The sequence below is a fragment of the Tympanuchus pallidicinctus genome, unplaced genomic scaffold (assembly GCF_026119805.1).
Source record: "Tympanuchus pallidicinctus isolate F22 unplaced genomic scaffold, pur_lepc_1.0 scaffold5, whole genome shotgun sequence".
NCBI lineage: Eukaryota > Metazoa > Chordata > Aves > Galliformes > Phasianidae > Tympanuchus > Tympanuchus pallidicinctus.
In genome coordinates, this window is record NW_026294769.1 from 63,504,291 (window position 1) to 63,531,439 (window position 27,149).

The 27,149-nt window shown below is 40.3% G+C and overlaps 2 protein-coding genes across 4 annotated transcripts in view; one reads left to right on the top strand and one right to left on the bottom strand.

Annotated features, from left to right (window-relative positions):
* Positions 1–27,046, bottom strand: MRPL13 (mitochondrial ribosomal protein L13). Its single transcript, XM_052703996.1, has 7 exons — positions 26,918–27,046; positions 26,699–26,822; positions 23,361–23,454; positions 21,805–21,865; positions 13,019–13,105; positions 12,580–12,701; positions 1–286 (listed from the first exon to the last, which is right to left on the bottom strand). The coding sequence occupies exons 1-7, from the start codon at positions 26,942–26,944 to the stop codon at positions 262–264; spliced, it is 540 nt and encodes a 179-aa protein (XP_052559956.1). The 5' UTR covers positions 26,945–27,046; the 3' UTR covers positions 1–261.
* The window catches only part of MTBP (MDM2 binding protein), a 29,969-nt gene continuing 29,782 nt past the window's right edge, over positions 26,963–27,149 (top strand). For 2 of the 3 annotated variants that reach the window (XR_008211210.1, XM_052703967.1), the window contains exon 1: positions 26,964–27,136. Coding sequence is in view for 2 of the 3 variants with exons in the window: in XM_052703967.1 (XP_052559927.1) it covers positions 27,061–27,136 (76 nt within the window). In the remaining variant the exon portion in view is untranslated. Of the gene's footprint in view, positions 27,137–27,149 lie in introns of all 3 variants that reach the window. The other variant, XM_052703968.1, reaches the window with a different exon arrangement.

Below are 27,149 nucleotides of genomic sequence, written 5' to 3' on the forward strand. Positions count from 1 at the left end.
TTGTTTAATAATAGCAATAAAAGGAATTTAATTAACAGATAACACACAACATGGAACACAGGTCACGTGAGTAACGTAACATCCATCCTTAGTTGCTTTAAATACAACCATTTTTACAGTCTTTCGCAATAAGATTTGCTAATACCTGCCAGAAGCTTTCTGCATTCAAGGGATAACTGAGATGCACAGATGAGTTCTTCTGCCATGAAAGAATTCTTTTCCAAGGAGGACGGGCATTCCTGATAGCAATTTTTCTTTCTATTACTTCATTCGAAAATCTTTAGGCCTGGAAAACACACAAAAGAAGGGGTTTTTTAGGAGAATTTAAGTGGAAAATATAGCGACGTTGCTGCAAAGGTGCAGTAAGCACTGCATCTATTTTTATTTCTGTATTGTTCTGCTTTTAATGCTGCTGAACATTTTCTGGATTACATAAAAACACAGAACAAAGCTAGAGCTTTTATTAGGAGTTAAGTGCAAGACTTAGTGCAGGCTGATGGTCTGTGGTGTGCCCTGGGCTAACACCATGTGTGGACGGCCAGAATGGGCAGCTGCCTCACATGGGATCACTAAGTAACACAGAATCACAAGGTTGGAAATGACCTGCAAGATGATCTAGATCAACTGTCCACCCATTACCATTGCTACCACAAGCACTAAACCATATCTCATAGCTCCTCATCCAGACACCTCTTGAACACTGCCAGGGACGGCGACTCCACCACCTCCCTGGGCAGCCATTCCAGTGCCTGATCACTCTCTGAGAGAAAAAGTTCTTCCTTATGTCCAACCCAAACCTCCTCTGGTACAACTTGTGGCCACTTCCACCATCCATACAAATCTTATGAGACAGCAACTCCTCAATTCAGTGAGTGCGGCAAGTGCAGCATATGAAATCTGAAGATTATATGAATTTTAAAGAGAAAAAATAGAGCAACTTCAAAAGCAAGAGGTTTGTATTGTGCAGAATCACAAAGGAATCACAAAGCTTCTGTTTTTTATTTAAGAAACGTGACTATTTGAATTCATACAGTTGAGCATAAAAGAACAATGGTACGCACAGTGTAAATTGTTTACATTCTTAATGTTGGCCTTGAAGGAACTCAGTATGCAAGGGCTGCTATGCGCTGAAAAATCAATTCCTTTTTCCTAGAATTCCAGATTTCAGTCCTTAAAAATATTTCATACTTTGTTAGTCATATCTCACTACTGCCTGAATGAATATACATTGAATTATATCACTGTTAGTGCTGAGGTGGGAGAGAGGGATTTTAAGAAATTCTCAGTAGTGACTTGGAAGTGTTATCGCTGCATCCATCCTAGACAGGTGCTGGAGGATTCTAGACAAGCTGCATGGAAAAGACATCACTGTCTTGCAGCTGTATTTATTACTCTTTTTATGGCCCAATTCATCCATCGCCCTGCACAGTGCTGAAAGGATTCTGCGCTCTCCTTTGAACACCACATCTAAAACTTCAGCTGAGGGTAACATTGCAGTGCTGCAGAGCTGGGGATCTCACAGTACTTTTCTCCAGGGCTCAAAATCTGTGCTTTTTTTTTTTTTTTTCCTTGCTTTTAACCTGTATTTCAAACTCAGTGATTGTCTTAAAGTTAAATGCAAAAACCATTGGCTTCAGTTTGCGGCCTTACAAACTTAATGAAGCTTGAAGGCAGAATTTTCTACACTGAGACACTTGTGTGAACAAACATAAAAGTTTTAAAAGCCTTTTCAAGTGTCACAGTAGGCTTTTATGCCAACTGGTGCTCCATGTCTGGGGACCACAATCTCTGTTTTTAAAGAGTCCTTGGCACGAGGAAAGCAAAGCCTTGAAAAGCACTGTGTCTAGTAAAAGTTGTAAATATTGTCCAAAGAAGACCATAAACACACAAAAAAACCATTGTCTACTCAGAGAGAATTATGAGCCACTTGTGAAAACCAGTGTATAACTGCTCATTGATGAACTGCATAAATCTCGGATGGCAGTGCTTTCATGCCTCCTCAGCAAAGCACTGAAATCATGCATTTGGACCAAAGAAATGGCATCTCCCAGAAGAGGTGAATTTAAAAATGCCCAGTGCTTCCCTAAAACATCAAAATCACAGCTACAGGCATCTACAATTTGTGTCTTTTTAGCCTTCATCTCACATGAGAGAAGCTATCGCTGAGAGAAGCAGTAACACTGCTGCTGTATATGCTCTAAGTCCTGCAAGTTGAAAAAAGCACAGTGCCATGTCACATTTCTCCTATTCAGCCATTAGACTGTGGGCTCATTTCACTGCCATTTCATGTTCTGTAGGAAGCAGAATAAAATTGTGCACTGTATTCACTCAGAAAGGAGGTTATTCAGTGCTTAAGAGAACACAGAACCAATGGCACATTAACAAGACTGAAGCAGCAGAATTCATTTCAAAATGCAAAGTATGTAATAGAAGAAGTTTACACTGAAAACCCCTTTAAAATGTTACATCACCCTCTCTCTCTCAACAGAGCTGAGAATACAAAGCAAAAGTTCTCATCTTCCTGATGTGCCTGCTGAGAACTCATGCAAGGTACCTACAGATTCTGTGCAAAATGCTAGGAGGAAAATGGTAGGAAGCCAGGTCTGTCTGGCTCACTGCTATAAACTACTTTCAATGTGCTACATAGCACAGAGAGAGCAACCTCCAAGAGAAGGATCTGTGGGCTCTCCAACGCCTAGAAGGGGCCATACGCTGCTTCAGAGTTACATGCTGTCACCACAGCACATGTGCAGCAGAGCAGGGAATGGGACTGGTTTATAAAAGTCAGGAGTTGGTCTTATATTCTGAAAATAAAGGACCAGAATATCTGAGCAAGCTTTGTAAATCCAGGTATTCTTTTCACATCCCCTGTTTGAATCAAATGAATACCATGAGTTAACAACAGACCATGCATGTGAGCACATTGCTGATGTTTGTTTGGATCTGCTACGTGCAGAAGAAAAATTGAAAATCTGTGGGAATTCAGGATTTAAATAATTTATCCTTATGTGATTTATCCGTACACAATTTAGCTCATTGCCAGAAACAGTGAGTTAAACATAAGGGACTCTGAAGACATCCTATGCATCAAGGTTACATTTAGTGATAAAAACAACAGAGCAATGAGAGAAGTCTCAGAAACACACATCTGATTCATTCTTTCTCAAGGTTAGAACCATTTAGCTAGATGAACAAACTCAAAAGGTGAGCTGGAGGGGTTCAATGAGATGTGCAAATGCTTCAGACACCACTCACCTACATATAGCTTCGATCTGATCTGCTCTAACAGAGTGACAAAAATGTAACTGTGTGTGAAATCAGCCTGGACACCAAAGACAGAATTAGTGCGGTCAGGCTGTAGCCTAAGGAAGTGAGCCTCTTCAGGTCATCTTGAAAGAGAGGCAAGGCTTCCCCAGAGTACTTTAAGTAAAGATCTATTTGTCTTTCCAAAAATCTAATTGTTTTCCACAGCTTAAACGACTAGTGCTGAACTAATACCAAAGTTAGCTGACCACACAGATTAGCAAGAGAGTGAAGATTTTTCCCTGAGAGCACACATAGAGCAGTTCCTGCAGCTGCTTATAACAAGGCTGTCTTTAATCTAGGCCAGTTCACCAATTCTTTTTACACCATTCTACACAAGCACAGCAAAAAGGCAGAAGTAATGGATGTCACTTAAAGGCAGCACTTCTTGCCAGGAGGAATGCCCATGGAGCTACGGGCTCAGTCTGAATATTCCAGCTGGTTTAAACAAGCAGTACAAAGAAACCCTATGTGATGCAACTCTGCAGACAGCCCCCTCCCAGCATCCAATAATCTTTCATATGTGAAATTTCCTCCCCCTAAGGTATTTTTCTTGTCTAAGGAGACATACAAAGACCCCTTCTGAAAGTTCCATGTGTTCAACTTCTAACTCCTGTAGTGAAAATTTATTTCCGTCAGGTATGAACAGCCTCACCACATAGTTCCACCTTTATTAAATCCCTGTCAGCACATTCCAGCAGAGATGTTTCCCTCTGCCTAGCAATGTTTGGAGCTAAAACATCCTTAGAAAAAGAAAAATTAAAAAAGGAGTGGGAGGAGGCGGGTGGTACTGTTTGTGAAAGTCAGATCTAAGTACTCACCCATCTCTGTTACACTGGAACTATCCTATTTATTTCAGAAATTCAGAAGCCATCTTCATAGCCTTACTTCTAGCTAACAGACAGCCCTTGCAGCAGACAGATGAAAAATAGCATTACTTGCCTTACAGAAATAAAGATAAGGTTCTACTGTAACATATGACATTACTGACTCTGTATGTAGTTATTTTACCAGCCACTACAGCATTTCAACTTATCTCTAACAACTTCTACCATACAGTGCTTGTACTTTTTGGAGATGAAGTAGTCATACACTTGTCTGCTTTATCAACCACACGTGGCTGTTAAAGTGTCTTTTGATAACATTCTTTTCTTTCAAGCTCCAAAAAAGAAGAGTCACTTCTCCATAAGTAATCTCTATGTAGATAGATGAATTTTCTGCCGCACTACAAAAAAGAGTTCTACAAAATCAAATTTCAGGGAGTCGTTGCAGTCATTTGTGTGACTGCAAGCGTGCATTCATGAGAGCTAACTCATATTTTAAAACTGACTTTGCAAAGGAACAGGGCTGACAATATTGAGTAAGTGACCTATCATTACCTGCTCTTGACTCAGAAATGCACACCTGGTTTGGAAGCTTTGAAGATCTCAAATTACATTTTTCTCTTTACCTGCAGGCAGTTATCTCAACATTAGGGAATGTGACCCAGAGAGACAGAGTGCCCTGTATTTTCTGCTATCTCACTGACATGAAAAATGACTATTCAGAAGGGATTGAACCTTGCATCAGCACTGTGAAAGGTCAGTGCCTTAAAGCTAACCAATGCTGCACACTAATAAACTGACACAAAGATTGAAGCAGTGGTACAGGAGCCAAAGTTGAAAAGGTTAGCTTGTATGTTTGACTTCATTCCTTCCATGGATGAGAAAAAGCACTCCAGATGCATCAAAAAAATATAAATCATCCTGCATAAAGGTACAACCATGCCATTCATGTTGTGTGCAATGCTCTGTATTACTAATGACTTGAAATCTTTCATGTCTGGTAGGATTCCCTATTTGCACTGGCTATCAGAAAATATCAGAAAATAAAAAATCAGTTGTAACTCATAATCACATAGAGCCTCTGGACATTCAACAAAGGCACGAGAGTGCTCCTGCACCAGGAGAAGAAAAACGCCACACACCAGTACAGGCTGGGGGCTCTGCAGAGAAGAATGTGCAGATTCTGGTGGCTGCCATGTTGACCAGCAGAGTGCCCTCGTGGCTGAGAAAGCAAACGGCGTCCTGGGCTGCGCAGGGAAGAGCACTGCCAGTAGGTTGAGGAAGGTCATCTTCCCCATCTACTTCACCCAAGTGAGGCTTCACATGGAGCATGCTGTGTCCAGTTTTGGGCTGTCCAGGACAAGAGAGACCTGGAGCTCCTGGAATGCATCCAGCAAAGGGCTTGTAGGATGATGAAGAGACTGGAGCATCTCTCATATGAGGAAAGGCTGAGAGGGTTGGGCCTGCTTGCCCTGGAGAAGAGAAAGTTCAGAGAGGATCTGATCAGTGAGTATCCATAAGGAAGTTGTCAAGAGGATGGAGCCAGACTCAGCGGTGCCCAGTGACAAGGGAACAGGGACACAAACGCAGCTACAGACAGTTCCAATTGAGCATGAGAAGAAACTTCTTTCCTCTGAGGGTGACCTAAGCACTGGCACAGGGTGCCTAGAGAGGTGGTGGGGTCTCCTATCCTGGAGATATTATTCAAAAACCACCTGGATGTGGTCCTGGGTAACGTACTCCAGGGTACCCTGCTTGAGCAAAAAAGTTGGACTAGATGATCTGCATAGATGCCTTCCAACCTCAACTGTTCTGTGACAAATTATACAGAAGCTCTGCAGGATTTTCCTATACATATTTAAAGAATTTTAAGAGCAGGGATAAAATGTTTCCAAACTTGTAAGATTTACAGTTTTTCAGCCAAATAAATATAATTTAATTACTGCTGAAGTACTTCAAAATTTGTTAAGTGGTTAACCAATAGATATCCCACTGGCTCATAAATGTACCTTTTATGAGTTTATAAACACCAGTTTCTAACAGATGGTGACACACAGGAGAAGAGCCATTAGTGAAGAGATCCAGTGGGCTGATCACACCACTGTGTTTCATCCTCAATCAGTCTTTGGTCCACTTACTGTCTGACAGCAGACACGTGAGGAGCAGGGGGAGCTGAATTGCTTCTCTACTCAAGATGTACTTACTATCCCAGAGTAGCTCCATGCCTCTGGTAAAATAATCAGTGAAACTGCTAATGATATTTAAATTATCTCACTTTGGCCTATTCTAAACAGTGAACTTGCTCTGTCTGGGGGCAAAATAAACTCTTCTGTATTGGCTTAGTCCTCATGCAGGCTATTACCTGAGTTAATAAGCATTTCTAGAATTACAGCTTATTTTCTTAGAGAACTGGTAATAAGCCACAGTAACAGAAGCTGCATTTAATAACAAAGAGTAAGAAAAGGTGCCTTTTTAGTACTGTTAAGCCAACAACGTATAGAGATAAACCTCCTTCTCCAAGTACAAAGCTTAAGATAAATCTTTCAGGGTCCTGCAGCTTAAGTTTTTTCTACATAAAACTTGTGTTTGTTTTGATTTTAAAACGTATCCATAGATCACACTATCTAATCCAATGCTGATACGTATTTACATATTCTTAGTGAGATTAGGAGTAGTTTATTAAAATTTAAAGTAAACTGGTTAAAATCTCAGGTTCTCTAAAAACAAAGTAAGCAAAACTTAACTAAGGTACTTAAATCTACCATCAGATTGGATAACAGGAAGAATTTCCTCTCAAAAATGCACTGGAAAATGCTGCCCAGGAAAGTGATGGAGTCATCATCCCTGAAGGTGTTTAAGAAAAAGTTGATGCATTGCTTAAGGACATGGTTTAGTGGGCAATATTGGTGGTAGGTGAACAGTTGGAGTAGATCTTTTCCAGACTTAGTGATTGTATGATTCTAGATACCACTGATACTAGACTTGACAGGGATTACATCAATTCTGTTTGTAAGATGATGTAAGTTAACTCAATCAGTGTTCGTTTAAGTTTCATCTGAGCCAGACAGTGCTTTCTACATATGAAAGAGTATTCTATTAAAAAAAAGATATGGTTAAAAACCATAGGGCTAGAGAAACAGCTCTGTATGCTTGGCTTTGTCCAAAGAATTACGTTATTCTTCAAATAAACAGAGAAGTAAGTAAAGGAACAGTGAAACGCTCTCCAGACTTGCTGTCACCACCAAAAGTGAAAAAAGCAAATATATCTAGACGTTTATAAAGGAGAAATTAAAAAAATTCTAATTCCATTTTCATCTGGGCAAGTAGTTCAACAGTGTCACATAAAACGATTCTCGTATTTCTTGTCAAATTCCCATCAATTTAGTTCCTATTTCTTCACATGCGAGATTAACGGATTTTAGGAGGAAAAGGAAAGTAGCTTTAAAGCTTTCTTTCTGAGTGTCTCTTCAGACAGCTGAAGTAAAACTCAGTTACCCACTTTTTAGATCTCTCACCATCAAATTTTAGCTGGGACATAAGCTGCCCCGAGGTAAAGTTGAGAGAATCAGTAGCATCAGCATATTTTATACATGCTAGAGAAGAGCCAGTAATTAATTGTAATAGGCTAATCCATCTAAATATGGATTTGTCAGGTTTTTAAGATGATTAAGTCACTGACCCTTCTCAGTCAGTATCCAGTTGCATCCTGTGGCTAAAACCTAAAGTAGAGGGGATCAACTTTCTCCTCTTAGAGTTATCTGTGTGCTGACTTTTGTGGCTTTTGGCTTGTTTAGATCCAGCTCTGGTAGCCTGAAATATGAGACCAGCTACCTTCAGATTTTTGCTAATCAACACAAAACCATGGGATATTTTTATGCTCTTACTATAAAAAAAATAAAGTCAGCAGTGATAGTTCTTCAATTTTATAGAGGTTAACGCTTTATTGTTAGTTACTGGAATTCCTACTGCGAACCAAAAAAGCCACAGAAAATGAACTTCCACAGGGATTTCTCAAAGCATACATACAACAGGACTGAGCGGTATTGGCAGGAAAGCTTTTTCCTCGTCTCTCCGGTTTCTCTTTTAAGGAAAAACTAAGACAGGCTCAAGGCTTTCACATAAGTTTGTGTTGGCCATCTCCACCCAGACCATCTGCACGCGCCAAGCTCGCCTGCTGAGACGAATGCTCAAGCTGGAGAGGCATTCCTTATTTCTGTTAAAGAAACAGCCCACCAACGGGTGTTTCTAGGTAAGAACAAAGCGCTATCACATGAGGTATAACACGCACAGATCAACTCCAGCCCCACAAAGCTGCAGACACTGCAGATTGAAGGAACTGAGGAAATGGCTGGAGGGATATATTTCAGTGCAGAATTTTAAATCTAATATTAAGCTTAAGAAGGGCCTCACAAAAGTAGCTCAAGATCTTAATGTCTTTGGAGGAAGTCTTTACTGCGCTTTCTGCAGACAGTTGGAGTAGAGGACCCCATAATTATACTATATGTTGTATTTCACTGGAGAACAAAAACATTTTACAGACGTAGCATTAACTGCAAGTTTTGTTTATGGCAGCACCTGACTGGAAATACTTCACGTATCATTTGTGTATCTAATACAATGCAAGGTGTCCTTTGGTGTTGGCTTCCTTATCTGACAACATTAACAGATAAATGATAAAGTAAACAATAAGTAAATATTAAGGTAAATAAACCATAAAGTGAAACTTCTGACACTTTACATTAATAAAATTACATTAAAACATCATTTCAACCACATACCCAGGACATCTCTGGCTTCTACTTCAGTTCTTACTACCCAAATTATTTCTTTAATATAGTGATTAGAAGTAGGAAGTTACACCAGAAACTGTAGTACTAGGAAAGACAACTGTTATTCCATCTACCTTTTAAGACAGCAAACAGAAGGGACAACAGTGGCTGAAGAGATCTCTTAATGTGAAAAGTTTTGTGTTTATCAATGCCTTCAAATTTATTCCCTAGGAACATCAGCAGCAGACTTCAAGTTGCTTAAGGCCGGCATGACTGGCTTTAAGGAACACCGAGCCAGGGAGAAACTGTAAATAGAAGTTATGACCACCATTATCCTTGACACGGAATGTGCCAGAGGATTATCACATACATTATGACATACATTTCCTATTCCTAGGTGTCCCAACACACTTGTGTTTCATCATGCACAAATGTTTCTCCCCAGAACATGGCATTTTCTTCTTTCAAAGCTGTAGGGTGCTGCTGATGGATCACCTGCATGCCATGCCACACAGATCCGCATATGGCTGATGTTGAAGTACTGGGACCCTGACCAGCTCTCTCTCTCTCTCTCTCTGAACTGCTCTGCTGAAACAGTTTTATGGCTTCAGAGTATAAACCCCCTACCTAGAAGTAGGCTGTGCAGAAGGGAGCCAGAAATCAGGTGGGTTACTCAAAAATAAACATTCAAAAGGTGTTTGGTTTTCTTAAATCAAGTTTCAGAGTTTACAATACCTTAAGTTTTAAAAATGTCAAAAGCCTTCAAGGACTTCTTTTCCAGAAAGACAAGTGAGAGGCTGTCTGGCCTAGGGAGGTCCATGGAGAGTTCCCATTAAGTCTGGCAGTGGAACAGGCACTCGGTATGCACACCACCACCAATCTGAGAGCTCTCCTGGAAATCAGAACTGCTCTGCTTTCTTAAGGGAAATTCATAGGAATGTATCCATCTAAGTGGAACAAGACAGATTTCTTCTATATATTTGGGAACATTCTTGCCCAAATTACTTCAAAATACTTCTTCAAGAGCAAATTTCCTGCCTTTAGAAGTTCACTGTCTACAAACACACCTATTCCCAGTCAGCTAAAAAACTTTTAGATGGCATATAACAGGAAAATTCACACACAAATCTGATGTATTCCTGCCTTTAGAAGAGAGGTAGTACTGTTTGTTTAGTCACACAAGATTGGTGAATTCTTTGATGATTTCTGTTTAAAGCTCATTAAAAACATCCAATGTTAAACCTCAAGCACCCTTGAAATAACGGCTTCATTCATGGTAGGTAAGAGGCAGCAAAAAAAAATCAAAGTTGGCAAAAGAACTGGTTTCTGATCTTTCTCCCCTTTACATCTGTATGGAAAGACTCAATTTTACCTCCCTGCCTCTACAAGGTTTTCATCATGTTTACTTCAGAAGTCTGCACCAAGGATGTAAGAGAGCAGCTCTGTACAGTTCAGGAAACCACTTGGTTCAGGTCAGAATCATAGAATCTATGATTCTGTGATAGGTTAGGTATAAAAGGAAAGAATATTCCAAGAAAATTGCGCTCACTGGAACTGTAGACATTAATTCTCTGCTCTTGTGGAGTGAGATCCATCGTGACATCCCACTATGCACTGTGCTGTGATGGAAGGAGGGGTGATGGGAAGGCTATCCACGCTGTATTACACACTTTTTGCTAAGTATCCACAGTAGATGCACACTTTCCTCAAACACCATTTTCTCACGTTAGTGCTCAACTTGGATACTGTCTACTTGTCTGCAGTGTCAGTGTCCAATTACCAACAAAAACAGCCTTTCAAAGCAATCCGTACCAAAACATTTTGACAAAGACACAGTAGGAAGTCCAAGGAAATCATTAGCAGCACTATGTTCTCTTCACATTCAGAATGAAAATCATTTACGTGTTATTTCAGATCAAGGAGATAACGGCCTGTTAGCATACTCTGAGTCGATATAAATTTCCTATCTGCTTTATGACCATTTCATACTTAGTAAGGCACTTTTTTTGGGAATCAGTTTTAATGTAAAATTGTAAACATTAGTTTTATTGTCGTAATCATGCTTTCCTTTATTCTATATCCTTAAACACTTTAACTATGGCTCTCATGTAATGCTTTTCACTAAAGGATTCAACTATTTTTAAAGGGCTAACATGATTTAAGTCCTTTCCTATTAGAGCAAAAATAAAATAAGTGACACAGAGTGTGTGTCTCTCAATCCTTCTCCTTGTTTTTAATCTCTCACTCTCCTTTGAGAAACAGAAAAGTCACCCTTCACAAAGGACAGGAAAAGAAAAAATCAAATAAAAAAATCACACAAGGTGGAAAAACTCATTAAAACCATCTGGAAAAAAAGAAAAATGTAACAGTTTTTCTGAATTCTTATTCTGGTTTATTTTAAGTACTACAGTTACTGACTGGAAGCTATCCACGTGTTCTGCTGAAGCTCACAGATCAAACACACAGGAGCGTGCTGCTCTTCATCCTCCAGAACTCTCTGACACACTTTTGCTGCAGAGCTCTGCTTTATTCCCCTTCTAGGTCCACCTATTCCCTGGCTCTTCTCAACAAGTATGTATGTCCACTTAAGACACTCATCTCACTGAAGGAACAATACGAATTTCTCAGTTGAAAGACTCCCAGCTGTGGTAGATGAAGGACTGCTAAGTGAGCAGCACTTCCCACCCTCTGCAACTGGCACAGAGCATGAAGCCTGTATACAGATAGCATTTCCCTAAAAAACTGATCAGGATGAGACAGCAGAGCAAAGAAATGCTAACAGGAAATTATTTGGAGACAGCTTGACAGCAATTACCAAATTATATGACATCAAGTTTCCTTGCACTCTGCCACACACAGCTACAACATGACTTTACATTCACCAGATGTTTAAACCTGCTTTACCAAAAAAGATGTTAAATTCTACATACTGAAAATAAGCAGAAGTGCACAAGTCAGTGCTGATTATCTGGAAGACTCCAGGTCAGACTCTAGCCCACCTGTTTCATTCCCACAGATCTTTGGCTTTGACATCTAAAGGAAGCTCAGTATAGGACTCTCAAAATGACCACAAGAAAGAAAAACAAAACATTGGCACTAATCTGAGATCCCCAAATGTGATTATTTTAACACTATTGGCTCAGTGCTGCACGTGGTAGTATAAAACAAACCACAAATTGCATTGAAATGCAATACAGTTATGGTGGAACAACTGATTTTGTGCCCTGAAAATTAATTATCAAAATAAACACGTGGAATAGTCCAGCCAAAGATATATTCTCCCAGTTCCAGTTTAACAGAACTCTTTCCCTTCCTCTAGAAAAAATCTGAAGATTCTTTTACACTTTTTTAAAATGAATTATTCAGTCCCACAGACATGTTGTGTTTCTTTCAACTCTAACAACAGCTTAAGTGAGTAAGCATTTATTCAACTACTTTTGATGAAGAACTGAAAGTATGACTTTACATCAAGTCTTACTGATGAAAAAAAGGCCAGAAAATAAGAAAACGTGCAACCACTCCCTTCAAATATGACCATTCTTTGCTTAATGATCCCCTGTCGAAAAATATGACATGAAGAAAACAAATAATCCCTTTTTTTCTCATTCCTTTGGTAAAAGCCAACAGCCAATATAGTACAGATCAAAGTCCTAGTGCTCATTTTAAAAGTTGAATATACTTACGGAGTCCAAACCCTTGGAAAGGCAGCAATTTCTTCTGGTGTGTACTCATCTAACCTCCTGGGGACTACGCGTGGCTGAGGAATCTCTTGTAGAAGGTTCTTCTCTATATCTTCTGGGATAACCTGAGGGTGAGAACAGTCAAACCTTAGAAAGAAGGTACTTAAAAAACATCTTCTCCCTTCTCCCCAAATCCAGACCAAAAACTGTCAACACTGCTGCATTCTTCATGCCAAATGAAGTCATAATAAAGAGGACAATCACATGCATATTTTAGATATCACAACTTTGTGAAATAAAGAGCATCAACAAGTAAAGTATATTTAGTTACATATTTAAGAAGTAACTTGATTTTTCTTCATTTATCTTGTGACTGAAGCTTTGCTAGTGCTCTTCACCTCCAAAACAAAAAGAAAGCAAGCCCAACAGTGTGACCACTCACATCTTCAGGGAACAGGTGCAACCTCTGCATCAAAGTTCTTCTCAGAAGGTTTTTTGGAAGCATCCTATAAATAGTCAGTTTGACAATCTGAGGAAAGAAAACAACGTAATGACAAATCAGACTACCTACAGATAACATGAAAAAGGTAAGGTGTGTTTCCCTATTTCCTGGACCTCTTTTTGGTCAACTTCTTCCATACTGAAGAACACTGGCATCACATTTTCAAGATGCTCCAAATATACTGTTTTGGAAGAAGGAACACTTACACCTCAGTCATATAAACACTCCACCAGTCATAAAATAAACTGCTTAGAAACTAGAGCTGTATTTTGCACTGGGGATGATTGCATATGATCACGTGACATTAAAAGAACTGAAAAGCACACTCAGAATCTTCTATTAATTCCGTAATATTAGTCTTCTATATAGATAGATAGATCAATGAAATGAATTAGGCTCTAACAAATTTTACAAGTGGTCTCAGCATTTAAACACCGTAATTTGCTGTATTCAATGTTTCAATATAATCAATGCATTGTATCTTAACCAAGGCTGACCTGGTAAGACACTGCTTCATAACACTGTATGTATTTATAATACAGTACAAGGAGGAATGGTTTCAAACTGGACAGAGGAGGTTTAGATTAGATATTAGGAGGAAGTTTTTCACACAGAGGGTGGTGAGGCACTGGAACAGGTTGCCCAAGGAGGCTGTGGATGCCCCATCCCTGGAGGCATTCAAGGCCAGGCTGGATGTGGCTCTGAGCAGCCTGGCCTGCTGGTTGGCAACCCTGCATACAGCAGGGGGGTTGAAACTAGATGGTCATTGTGGTGCTTTTCAACTCAGGCCATTCTATGATAATTTATTCCCTTGCTATTAGTTCCAGATGAACAAACCCACTGTGGAGCATCAGGAATGAACAGAATTTATACACCCACAATAGATGATGCTTGCAGAAAAGTAACATAACATGATTTCTCTTGGACTCTAATGCAAATATCTGTAATTTAAATATGAAACATAGTGTTATGGACTTCAGCCATGAGAACATTTGTGTATGTAAAACAAGGCACGCAACCATAGGAGACCAAAGGGGATAAAGAAGGACGGCAAGTCATTTAGAAGTAGAACCAGCATGCAATTTTTTTGAGCACAAGTAAACCCACCCTGACTATGCTCCAAGCCACTCAGATTTGAGCCCTTTCACCAGAGTAATTTTTATATTGTACAATTACTTCACTAACAGGAAAATATCACATAGAAAGCTCAGAACTGTAGAATATCCTGAGTTGGAAGTGACCCAATAAGGATCATCACATCCAACTCAATCAAGTAAACCAAGGTCAAAACAGATCCGATCTAAAGCAATGGAGGCAGAAGCTCCATACTCCCTAACTAGAGACCCTTTTCTTTACACAAAAATTACTTGAAACTGTGATAGAATCAGTGTTAATTCCTTAGCTTAAATACACATCCATGTATCTGTAAGTCATTGGTCACATATTTGACCCTGTGCATGTACAGCTTATTAATGATTTCACTCCAATAAAAAGAAAGACTTTAAAATACTTTAATGAACAGTTAAGCATTTAACTTCTCCAAGCAACCAGTGTTTGTGCCAGATCTTTCATCATCCTCTGCAGCCTGGAACAGACATCTGTTGGAACAAGTCAATGACCTGGATGAACTGCTGCTCTATTCTGGTTGTAGACACTCCTGCCTGATGAATCTGATTCCATTTTCTTGGCTCTGGGCAGCCTGGTCTAGTGATTGGAAATCCTGCACATAGCAGGGGGCTTGAAACTAGATGATCATTGTGGTCCTTTTCAACCCAGGCCATTCTATGATTCTTTATAATGTTGCTTAAAAAAAGAAAAAAACAACTCTGTTTTAAAAAGTTGCCTATTAAAAAGCCATTCTGGAAAAGAATGACTGGTTTATATTTTCAAGTTAAACAGCAAAGAAATATTTTAAACTCCACATATGGTCACTGCAGAACTGACAACCTCAGGGGACAACAAACTAACAAGATAACAGGATTTGGAGAATGAAGCCTGGATAATGAGATGTTCAGGAACAGTTTCAGCAGTTAAGCATGCTAAGTACAGTAAGTAAACCATAGATATGCTTTGGTACATCCTCCACGCTTTTCAATAACTCCTGTGATCATGTCCTCTCACCTATGCAACATCTACATAAACAAAAAAATCACTTTCATGTGAAGCAGAAAGCATCTTTTCACTGCTAGGCAGATGGCACCGGTTTGCCCAATACAGAGCAGGAGACTTCATGGCACAGTCCCTCCCATTTCAGAACTTACATTCAGTGGAACCTGATTCTCAGACGACACAAAATTCGTTAACTACGCATTTCAAAGAGCTCATATTTTTAATTATATCTCCTTATGGCAGAGCCTTTAATACCTGAGCCACTTGAAAACACTGCCACCTGTACATCAGAACAAACCAAAGAAAAGAAGGGCAATAACCTTGGATTTCGGCATCCGCAATGCCCAGCAACTCACAGTAAGTGCCGAGGAGCAAAGCCTTGCCTTCAGGCCCTGCTTTATGCCCACTGGTCAATGTAACTAACTTGCAGCACTACACAATTTATCATAGAATCACAGAATCACCAAGACTGGAAAAGACCTACAAGATCACCCAGTCCAACCATCCACCTATCACCAATAGCTCTCACTAAACCATGTCCCTCAACACAAAATCCAAACGTTCCTTGAACACCTGCAGGGTTGGTGACTCCACCACCTCCTGGGCAGCCCATTCCAGTGCCTGACCACTCTTTCAGAGAAGTAGTATTTCCTAACATCCAGCCTAAATTTCCCTTGGTGCAGCTTGAAGCCATTCCCTCTGGTCCTATCACTAATGACACGAGAGAAGAGGCTGACCCCCAGCTCACTACAACCTCCCTTCAGGTAGTTACAGAGAGCAATGAGGTCTGCCCTGAGCCTCCTGTTCTGCAGACTGAACAATCCCAGCTCCTTCAGCCGCTCCTCATAAGCCCTGTGCTCCAGACCCCTCACCAGTTTTACTGCCCTAATTTGAACCCGCTCCAGGGCCTCAATGTCCTTTTGGCAGTGAGGGCTCCTTGCTGGAACAGGCAAATTTATACATCCCACACACAGTGTCCAATTTAAAGGTCTAATATAGAAGGAAAACAACCTTGGGTAAAGCTCTTTCAGTCTCCTCCCTAACAAAGTATGAGCATGGAGAAGCCAAAGAACATATTTACCTGGAACACTGTATGAGGCTCCAACATAGAATCACAGAATCACCAAGGTAGGAAAAGACCTACAAGATCATCCAGTCTAACCCGTCACCAATAGCTCTCACTAAACCACGTCCCTCAACACAATGTCTAAATGTTCCTTGAACGCCTCCAAGGTTGGTGACTCCACCACCTCCCTGGGCAGCCCATCCCAGTGCCTGACCACTCTTTCAGAGAAGTACTATTTCCTAACATCCAGGAATCCAATATTTCCATTTCTGTTGCAGGCCTGAGCTCCATGCAAATTGCAGATTACACCCGGTTGAGATCAACTTCTTTTTCTGACTTCTTCCCAGATAAAACATGTTGTAAGGGAGGAAATCAACAGAGCAATACTAGTACAAAATAATCAGACAAAGAATAAAATCTGCTCAAAGAGGTGAAGTACAACAAACACCAGGAAGCAACTCTAGAGCTTGGGAAGGACACAGCCACTAGAAAGAAGGATATGAAGTGGTTCACTACAAGGCATACTGAAAACACCACTTGAACAATTTCAGGTACCAGCTCCTCAGAAGCAGCATATCTGCCAAATACCAGCTGTCTTCTGTACACAACAGTGCTCTTTTTCAGTAAATGCAGAAAGGTGAAGTTCTTTTACCTCTACTGAGTTACATGAGTAGTACGACAAAAGTGATTTTGTACAGTGCCACAGGAACAATTCAGACATAGGGGAATTGAACTTCTACTGCTATTCAGCATGTAAAAACTTGGAAGTTTAATTTGTTCTCTAACATGAGTAACTTGCATATTCAAGTAAGAAAGGGATTAAGATTTTTTTTTTTAATTATTTATATTTAAAGCAAAAGACCAACACAACTATATGCCGTATTTAGAGCACTAAGAGGGCTTTTGTTTGCTCCTTTTTGGTTTGCAATACCAAGTTCTGTAACAATAAGCTCCTCTCCATGCTACACTAACTTCTGAGTGCCTACTGAGCCAGGCTTTGAAGTTACACTCTCCTTAATGACAAATAAATAAACCTCACAGCCACAGAAGAAAACCTAATTATATCCAGTGTTCCAGTAACAAACTTTTGCCCTGTACATACCATTGTATCAGTGATCCCTTACTTCCCTGGATGAAAAGAAAACAGGCTTTCAAATATCAACAGCAAGATTTAAAAGTGTTTTCTGCTCAAGGTTTTCTTCAGGAGATAATTATTGTGCAGGTATAATGGCAAGCCTATACATGTAAGCAGTTGCTTACCTGCATTCAAAAGGAGAATTAGAATATTTTAAGCCCCTCCAGAGCAATGCCAGCAGCTGAACAAACCCTGACACCCCCGAAGGCTTCCTCATAGTGTGTCTGTAGAGCTACCCTGCCTGGCTTCACTGGCTTCATCATCTTCCTTAGTAGGTAGTATTCGTTCTGAGTAACTACTGCCCATTATTTCTTTGTCAAAAGCAATACAGGCTCTGAATGCTGCAAATGTCAATTCTCTCACCAAGTATCTGATACGAGCCAAACACCCATTTCTTTTCTGTTTTGAGGGAGTTTCTGTTCCAGCTAAACACAAAAAGATAAAGCAAGCCAAGTTTGGGTTACTTTTAGAACCAGAAACAAGAGGAAAAAAAAAAAAAGAGGGCTGAAAATTTTGTCTTATCTGGATTATTATCTGGTTCTGCATATTAGATCTGTCAGCATGTTCTGCAGGCATTTTAATTAACGTCCCAAGTTCTTCCCAGGATTTTCCAAATATTATTTGTTCCCTCTCAAATCTGTGAGGGTTACAAGCACACAGGAGCATCTCCTGCTCTTCCCATACCAAGCACTCTGAAGCCTCATCTTGAAAATGCTGGTCTCATGCCTATTTGCATTTCCTCACCCAAATAAAACATGTGCAAACGTTATGAAAAACAAAACCAACATCCTAAACACATGCAAACAACTGTTTCATTCATTTTTGAAGGACTCTTCTTTGATAGAGGAATACTACACTGATTTTTCTTAGCAAACTACAATGGAAATAAACTGTGGACTTAACATCTGTCCTGAAGGAGTAGCTGGAGCACACAGAGTGTTAGTACTGCATTAACTTGATGAATAGAGACTCTTTTGTACAGCAACAAGGCATTGTACTGCACCTAAAGAACAAGCTTAATATCCTGGTCGATGGGTGGTCTGAAAATTCACATTATATCTAAGTTAGAGAAAGAAAATGCTGAAACATGAAGCTATTTTCCCTCCATTAGATACTTCCTAGAGCAGCCTGGCCAAGCCCAGCACAAGAGAGCTGTTCTCCAATATTCTCTGGAATGTTAGACAACTGAAAATAACAGAAATTTTAAAGAGTTTCACAGATATCTGTCTCCCCGTGCCTCTCGAAGGGACTCGAAGGTGTTAAAGGTAGAAATGCATGTCTTCCTGGTCATCACTGTAATTTCTGCCTTTCCATATAACCAGCATTTTCCAAAGTAATGAAAAATTGGCACAATGAACATGGAACATCAACTATGCAGATCTCTTTTTGTATGCAGCATGTCATATAAGCATAAAAAGACATCTGAAGTGGGAAAAAAAACAGTAACAGTCTGTCAAACTTGGGCACTAAGTTGTACATCTCAAACTAGACACCAAACATATGCACTTTAAATCTTTCCAACTCAGAAGAAACGTCAGCCATTGAAGAAGGCTGCCCAGAGAGTTCGTCCTTGCAGCTTTCAGCACCAGTGTGGATCAGCCCCCGCCAGCCTTATCTCAACTGCCACCACTACTTCCAGCAGCAGGCTGCACTGCACGTCTCCTGAGGCTCCCTCAAATCTGAATCATCCTCTGATCCTATAAACAAACAAATGCATACACACACATCCAAAATCCAGCATAAATCCTTCTCAAGCACTTACCACTACACAAAAGGAAAAAACAGCTCTAAATTTAATGAGATAATGCAGGTAGACACCATAGCACTCAAATGAGATTATCAAATGATCAACATACACCACTGTCTTGATACCCTATGAAGTATAATGAAAATGAAAATGGAAATGACTGTTTAACCCTTCTGCAATTACATCTAAATCCAGTAATTTTACTTGTGCCTTTCAGCCCCCATGCAAACACATAGTGTTTTGCATCCAATTATTCACTACAGCCCCTTTAGTTTGCTATTTATCATTTTTATTCATAAAATAAGTATTTCTGCATATAACTGCATTTAAACATGACTGTAATTGAAAAAATATGTGTTTGAATCTATACTTATCTTAAGTAAAGATAATGTTAAGCAGTAGTGCAGTATTTACTGCATGTGTATCTACACAAAAAAAACTTACCAACTTTAATCTATTTGTTACATAAACTGACAACAGTCATATCCATTTCAAAATTAACATCCCACAATTAGCAGCAGGTTTTATGTCAACATCTTTTCCCTTGGAAGGAGCCTCTTCCAAGAATGTGATGGCTTAATTTCTCTAACGGCACTTCTTCCCAAATTGATGTTGACTCATCTAATGAACCACTACCAAGATGAACTAGCAGGCTACAACAGGACCAAAAGCAGAGAAAAAGCACTGGCCTCCAGGATGAAAACAATGTTTTAAAGAATGGAGACTTGGATTCAATAGAAAGATGCATTCAGCTTCCTACAATCAAACTAGTTCTACTGGCCTCACAGCAATCGGACCAAATATAACTTTAAAAAACAAGTCTCTGTTTTTATTTAACAGAAAAAGTGAAACAAAGTAATTGATATATGTTACCATAACATTGCCTGTGGCATGGTGTTGGAATCACAGAATCACAGAATTGCAGGGGTTGGAAGGGACCTCCAGAGATCATCAAGTCCAACCCCCGAAGTAGACAGTCTTTCCAGTCCTTTCCAACCCAAACCACTCTATGATTCTATAAATAAAACAAGTTAATAAATTATCACCCTAGTTTCTATATTTGTCACATCCCGATGGATTTTACACCAAAACAATAAACAAATGTTTCTAGCCATAAAATCCTTTGTGATTCGAAACCTAACTGGTACATGTAAAAAATACATCCTGCCAAATTACCACCAAATTACCACTCACTGCTATCAATTATGGCAATAACCACATATCTTTGAAAGACAGCCATCCAAACAGTTCAACAAAAGAGTTAATTGCTGAGGGCTCTCCAGATTTTTTAAAATTCATTTTTAAAGAAAGAAAGTTTCTCTTGCTAAATTAGACCACGTCCCGAGCCACATCAGCATTTGCTGAGTCTCTATCCAACATGTTTTAGTTATTGGCAAAGCACTAAATCCAGAGGAATGCCTGCACAGAAATCCATCTAGGAGTCTGGCAAGAAAAGAGGTATTTCAGAATGAGTGCCAGAAGATCATTTATAGAACCCAATTCTCAGAGCCTAGCAAACAAGTTGTGCTATACTGCCTCCCAGTGCACAACCTCTGTCTGAAACTCAAATGAAAAAGGTTAAAAAATGGATTTTAGATACTGAACTACCAGTAATGCCCAAAGGAGTTACAACTATGTTTGAGCATTTAAGTTGTTCTGGAAAATTACTGACAGAAGGCAATATTGAAATGCAAGATTTTATTGTTTCACCATTTCAAATAAAGAAAAAAACCCCACAAAACTAGACAAACTTTTATGCAGACTTTTTTAACTGAGTGCTTATACAATGTTTAGTACTGAAGTCTTGGGAGAAGCTAAGATTACTGAAACATTTAAAAAAAAAAACAAAGTGGGAAATGCAATAATTTTGCAGCAGACAGTTTCCTTAGGAAATGGAAGAAGCATTTTAATGTTTTGCATATAAGGTGACCTAAGGGAAAGCACCTGAGTCAGAGATAAACACACAAATTTGTTCATCTCAGTGGACCTGATGCCATGATTTGAAGCTATAGCACTTAGAGAACTCAGTCCTGTGAAGCTGAACATTCAAACCTGCTGCAAAAGAAGTAATTTCATAACTCTAAGTCAACATCCCAAACTGTTCATGTCTAGTACATTTTTTTTAGGTTAGTAATAAATAAATCAAGACTAGTGTTCAACAGAATTAATAACGGCCAGATATAGACATTTACATTGATCCTCTTTACTAACCACCTTTTCCAAGTCTCTCACAGACCAGAAATACAGAGCACTGCAGACAGTATCTAAAAGAAGTCATTTATGGGACACATGGGAGAAAGGGGCAGATGTTTCTCTGTATTTTTTAATATTAGCTTTATTCCAAATAACTCTTAAACTGCTAGGGTTGTTAATTTCAAGTACTATTCAGTTCAGTCTAATTTGAGTCACTTGGACAATGAGAAAGGTCAGACCTCTGAAACTCAAAGCAAAGTCTGATTTGCTAATTTGGACAGCGTGGAAGAATCATGAAAATGCACAACTTGGACTCTGACCCTAAAACATGCTGTTCACAGAAACAGTGTTATAAACTAAGCTCCAGTCATAACATGTTCTAACTCTACACAGGTTAAGTACAGCCTCTTTTGCTTAGGGGAAAATATTAAAATGAAATCAGATATACTTTAGAAACGAAAGAGAAAAATGCTTACAGCAGTTGGATCTTTCAAATGGAGCTGAGTTGCTGTCACCTGTTTGAAACCACCAGGATAACTAGAAAAACAGAAGAAACATAGAAGCTCAGCCCTACATGCTCAATCATGCCATTAACAGTATCTTAGAATCACAGAATCACCTATGGCACAAAAGACCTTAAAGATCACCACGTCCAACCACCAACCTGACCTACTAAGTTTCATCACCAAGCCATGTCCCTTAGTGCCACATCCACACATTTCAGAGATACCTCCGGGGACAGGGACTCCACCACTCCTCTGGGCAGCCCCTTCCAATGCTTGACAATCCTTCCTGTGAAGAAACTCCTCCTAATAACCACCTAAATCCTCCTGCTGCAATATCATTCTCTTTGTCTCCCTCACGTCACTCTCAGTATTTTACTTTTTTAAAGATTTGATTAGCAAAGTGGAAAAGCAAAAGAACTTTGAACAATGGTGTAAAATTATGTATTATCTTAAGCCCACTAAGCAAGAAGTTATTTTCATAAGGGCACACAACTAACAGCTATTCTTTATTAGATATTCTGGTGAGGCTGTGGATGCTTCATCTCTGGAAGCGTTCAAGACCATATTGGATGGGGCCCTGTGCAAACTGGTGTAGTACCAGATCTGGAGGTTGGTGGCCCTGCCTGTAGCAGGGAGGTTGGAACTGATGATCCTTGGGGTCCCTTCCAACCCAAGCCATTCTATGATTCTATGATACTCAGAAGAACAGAATCTTTCTTAGTTTAATTCCATTTGCACTTTTCCATTCATTCACTTGAATACTAAAAGGCAGTGTTGCATGAGCAGACAGATGTGTTCTAAAGACTGCTTGTTAAATAAATTATCACAGTTACAGAATAATTGGAGTAATATATGCAAAATTTGGAAATATTTCAAGACTATCAAGACTTGCAACTAGCCCACCTGTTTAAAGTCTTACTGATATGGCACAGTTGTGCTAATTCACATTTAAGCACGTTGGATTCATTTTAATGCCTGGGGAATCATTACTGAGTGTTGTCACTGTATGAAGAGCAACTGTTCTTATTTGACTGAACTGAGCCATGCTGTAACAACTCATTACATTTTTATCTATGAAGAAGTTTTGCCTGCCAGAATAACACATTACATGCTGGCACACCTCTAGAGTACCTGATTTCTTACTCGATTACAGCATATACAAACCTTGTATCTGCTGTTAAGTAGGACAATGAAGTTAAAGCTGGCATCTGTATGTATACCTTATATGTTCAGTGCCAATAGGAAAGTCTTTTATTGTTCAGTAAATAGAGAAGTCCTGATATTTGGATTCACCTCCATAGAAAATACTCTTGTCCACCTAATCTGTAAATTTGCTCCATTGCCATATCAATCAAGACACTTCAAAAAAAGGCATGCATCATTTTAAACACTGTGCAAACAGAACATAATGTAAGCAGGAATTCCATTTTGAACCAACCTGCTAAGAACTTGCCCTAGCAGAAAATATGTCAGAAGTGTACAGCCAGCTCACCTGAAGGTTTATTATAAAGTAACTTAACACTTACCCAGTATGTGAGGAGTATACTTTCTGTTCCCACTTGTTACCAGAAAAGGCAATATGTCTTGTATTTATTATGACAACATGATCTCCGCAGTCATCTGTAAAATAATCAGTAGAAAAGATATTTTAAATTGTGTATTATAAATTGTGTATATATGTGGTACTACATATCTATAGCACATTCCATAAAACTCAAACTGAGAAGATCTGAGTTTAAGAGACTCCATACAAAACTACACTGAAATACTAAACTTAATTACTATTTTTCTTAGGAACGTCAGGTTAGAAGGAAGGTGAGTAAGTAAAACATCATCAAGCTGGATAATCAAACCATTGCAACTGCTTACTTATGATCCAGTTGTCTGGCTTACAAGCAAACATATTATTTCATTCAATGTGCTGTGTTGTATGTGAGCCTCTATTTCAAAAACACAGTATAAAAACAGTACCAACTTTTACCAGAGGACTGAACTCTTTCAGTAAGTAACATAGTTCTACTCAATGATTACAGCTTAGAGCTCATTTGTGAAATGCAAAGCGGCTGCAACAGCCAAGCTAAAAACTAACCAGGATATCAACACCCATCTGAATAACGACTGTAACCTGTCATTTTAAAGCTGATAAAAAAATCATGGATTGCTACTTTGTCCTTCAAAATTTTGAACTAATACATTATTAGCTACTTGTCCTTTGATAGTGTTGCTCCCATCACTTCAGGGACACCTGCTCCCAGGAGAAAGCAAAAACATTTACTACCTGCACAAACACAGTTAAACTGCATCCTACTTCTGAGAAATATTCTATTGGTTACACACAACATACACATTGCACTTCTCCAGATGAAATCAGGCTGTTCAGTAATTCCATTCTGTATCACCGAATGTTTATAAGTTTCCACAGTTTCTATCTCACAACAGAATGCTCCAGATTGTGCATTTCTCCTCCTATATTTTAATTATGGATTAAACTGTTTGAATGCAGGCATCATGCACTGTTACATGACTGACAAGCTACTTGCCAGTGCTTTCTTTATAAGACAAGTTCCAGCTACTGCTTCCAGCTGTTTGAAGCTAACACGGCAAACTAGAGTAATACCTGGGCCAGATGTGTCTTTTGGGACATTTCCATCAAGCTTGGTCTTTTCCTTTGAGAGTGCACACAACAGTTACCTGAACAACAAACCCTGCCCAAACAACAGAAGTGGCTCATTTACACTGGCCCACAATTCAGTGCAAAGAACGAGACTGACCAACACCTGAAAAAACTGGCTCACTATTTTTAGTTCCATATTGTGAATGTGTTCACGAAGACAAGATACAAAGGAAAGTGCAGAAGAATTCATGAAATCCATGTTCAAACCCCATGAACATGATTATATCACCTTTCTTAAGGCAGATGGTCTATCAGCATTAAAAAATACAGTATTTTGGAGAATAAGTAAAAATTATCCCTAAAACAGAAAAGAAATATACACAAAATCAGATTTCTTTCTTTCCCTCCTCACAGTTTAGTTACAGCTCCAGACATTTTTCAGTAATAATGATTTTATGGAAAGGTGATTACAAATTAAAAACAACTACCAACACCATCACCACCACAAATCACACGCGACCAAAAACCCACCACATAAAATCTCCACAACGTTCTTCTAAACAACAGTTATCTCACAGACACTATTCCTTTTGTTTTTCCCTCTAAAGTGCCAAAAAGTGTCGAGCACACCAACCACAAATTCACCCACACTTTCCTCTTTGAGAAAATCAGATGTCACCCATTCACAACAATCTATCAGTCTCAGGTGTAACGTGTTTGGTACTGACTGATGGAATACTTCAGACCAAATACAGTTAACTCTGAATTGACTTTTCAGGATTTTAAAGCACCACATAGGACTATCCAAGATCTTTCCCACAGGGCAACCAAAACTATTTCCCCTCAGTGCTTGCTTTAGTTTTCTGACAGCCTTACACTCCAGTGACATCTCGTGGATACAACGCATTTTGCAACTGCAGAACTTGGGTATTAAACTTATCTTTGGAAATCTACAAATGCTACCTGTTATTATGAAAACTGGGTCAAGCATAACCTTAGTATGCATGTTTGATGTATACGAGTAAAGTTTAATGCTTTCTTTCTGCTTCAGTAATCTCTTGAAAATTCTGCTAGAGTTCTATGGGAAACATCGTGCCAAGAATCTCAGCACACTGAAAAGGGATCGTCTTCCTTTAGATATACATATTATCTATAAAATGCTTCTCATTGTGAGACATCTGCGATGGTATTAAAAGATGATCAAGATCACGCAAGCACTGAATTTTCTCACCTACGGACAGGCAAAACAACTTCTTCATCTGATCAAGATTTCTTCCAACAGTAATTACAGAATCACAGAATCGTAGGGGTTGGAAGGGACCTCCAGAGATCATGGAGTCCAACCCCCCTGCCAAAGCAGGTTCCCTACAGCAGGTCGCACAGGTAGGCATCCAGGCAGGTCTTGAACATCTCCAGAGAAGGAGACTCCACCACCTCCCTGGGCAGCCTGTTCCAGTGCTCCGTCACCTCACTGTAAAGAAGTTCTTGTGCACATTTGTGCGGAACTTCCTATGCTGCAGTTTCCGGCCGTTTCCCCTTGTCCTGTCTCCATTCACCACTGAAAACAGTCTGGCCTCGCCATTCTGCCCCCCACACCTTAGATATTTATAGACCTGGATCAGGTCCCCTCTCAGTCTCCTTTTCTCAAGGCTGAACAGACCCAGTTCACTCAGCCTTTCCTCATAGGAGAGATGCTCCAGGCCCTTCACCAACTTTGTGGCCCTCCGCTGGACTCTTTCCAAGAGATCCCTGTCTTTTTGGTACTGGGGAGCCCAGAACTGGACACAGTACTCCAGATGAGGTCTTACACAGGGCAGAGTAGAAGGGGAGGATCACCTCCCTCGACCTGCTGGCCACGCTCTTTTTAATGCACCCCAGGATGCCATTGGCCTTTTTGGCCACAAGGGCACACTGCTGGCTCATGGCCAACCTGTCGTCCACCAAGACACTCAGGTCCCTCCCCACAGAGCTCCTCTCCAGCAGGTCAGTTACATCTCCTGCCTCAAGAATCAGACAGGTCCTGTGACCACAGAACAGTCAAGGCCGGCAGGGACGTGGGTGTCCAATTACGCAGGCAGGCACACTCAGAGCAGGGGCCCGGGGCCACATCCAGGCGGCTTTTGAAGATGTCCAAGGAAGAGATCCCGCAGCCCCGGGGCAGCCCGTGCCAGAGCTCCGCCGCAGGCACTGCACAGCACTGCACTGCACTGCACAGCAGCGCTCCTGGTCCCAGCCTACCGCAATACTCACTGAGCGCGTGGTAAATAGGCTTATGCCTGCCTTCCAGCCTTCTTATGGTTATGGCTGCTATTTTTCCCGGTGGTTGCATCTTCGCATCGAGGAGGTACCACGCTCTGGCAAAAGTAGCCCATTGCTGAAGACAAAGAAAAGCGATAGTTAACGCGAAAAAAGAACGCGCTGCCAGAAATCAGTCCCGCCGAGGCACCAAGGGGACGGGGCCACGCTCACCTGAGCCGCCTTGGTGTAGCTCGCCATGGCCGGGGGAACGGGAAGCGGAGCCGAGCCCCGCGGCCCCGCACCGGGAAGCGGAAGCGCAGCGCTGCGAGGGGCGGAGCGAGGGCGGCTGCGCGGGCCGTTCGTCCTCGGCGGCCATGGAGCGCTACGTGCTGCTCCTCGGCTGGGGGGCTGCGGCGGGCGGCGCCGAGCACGGAGCCGGCGCTGGAGCAGGTCGGTATTGCTG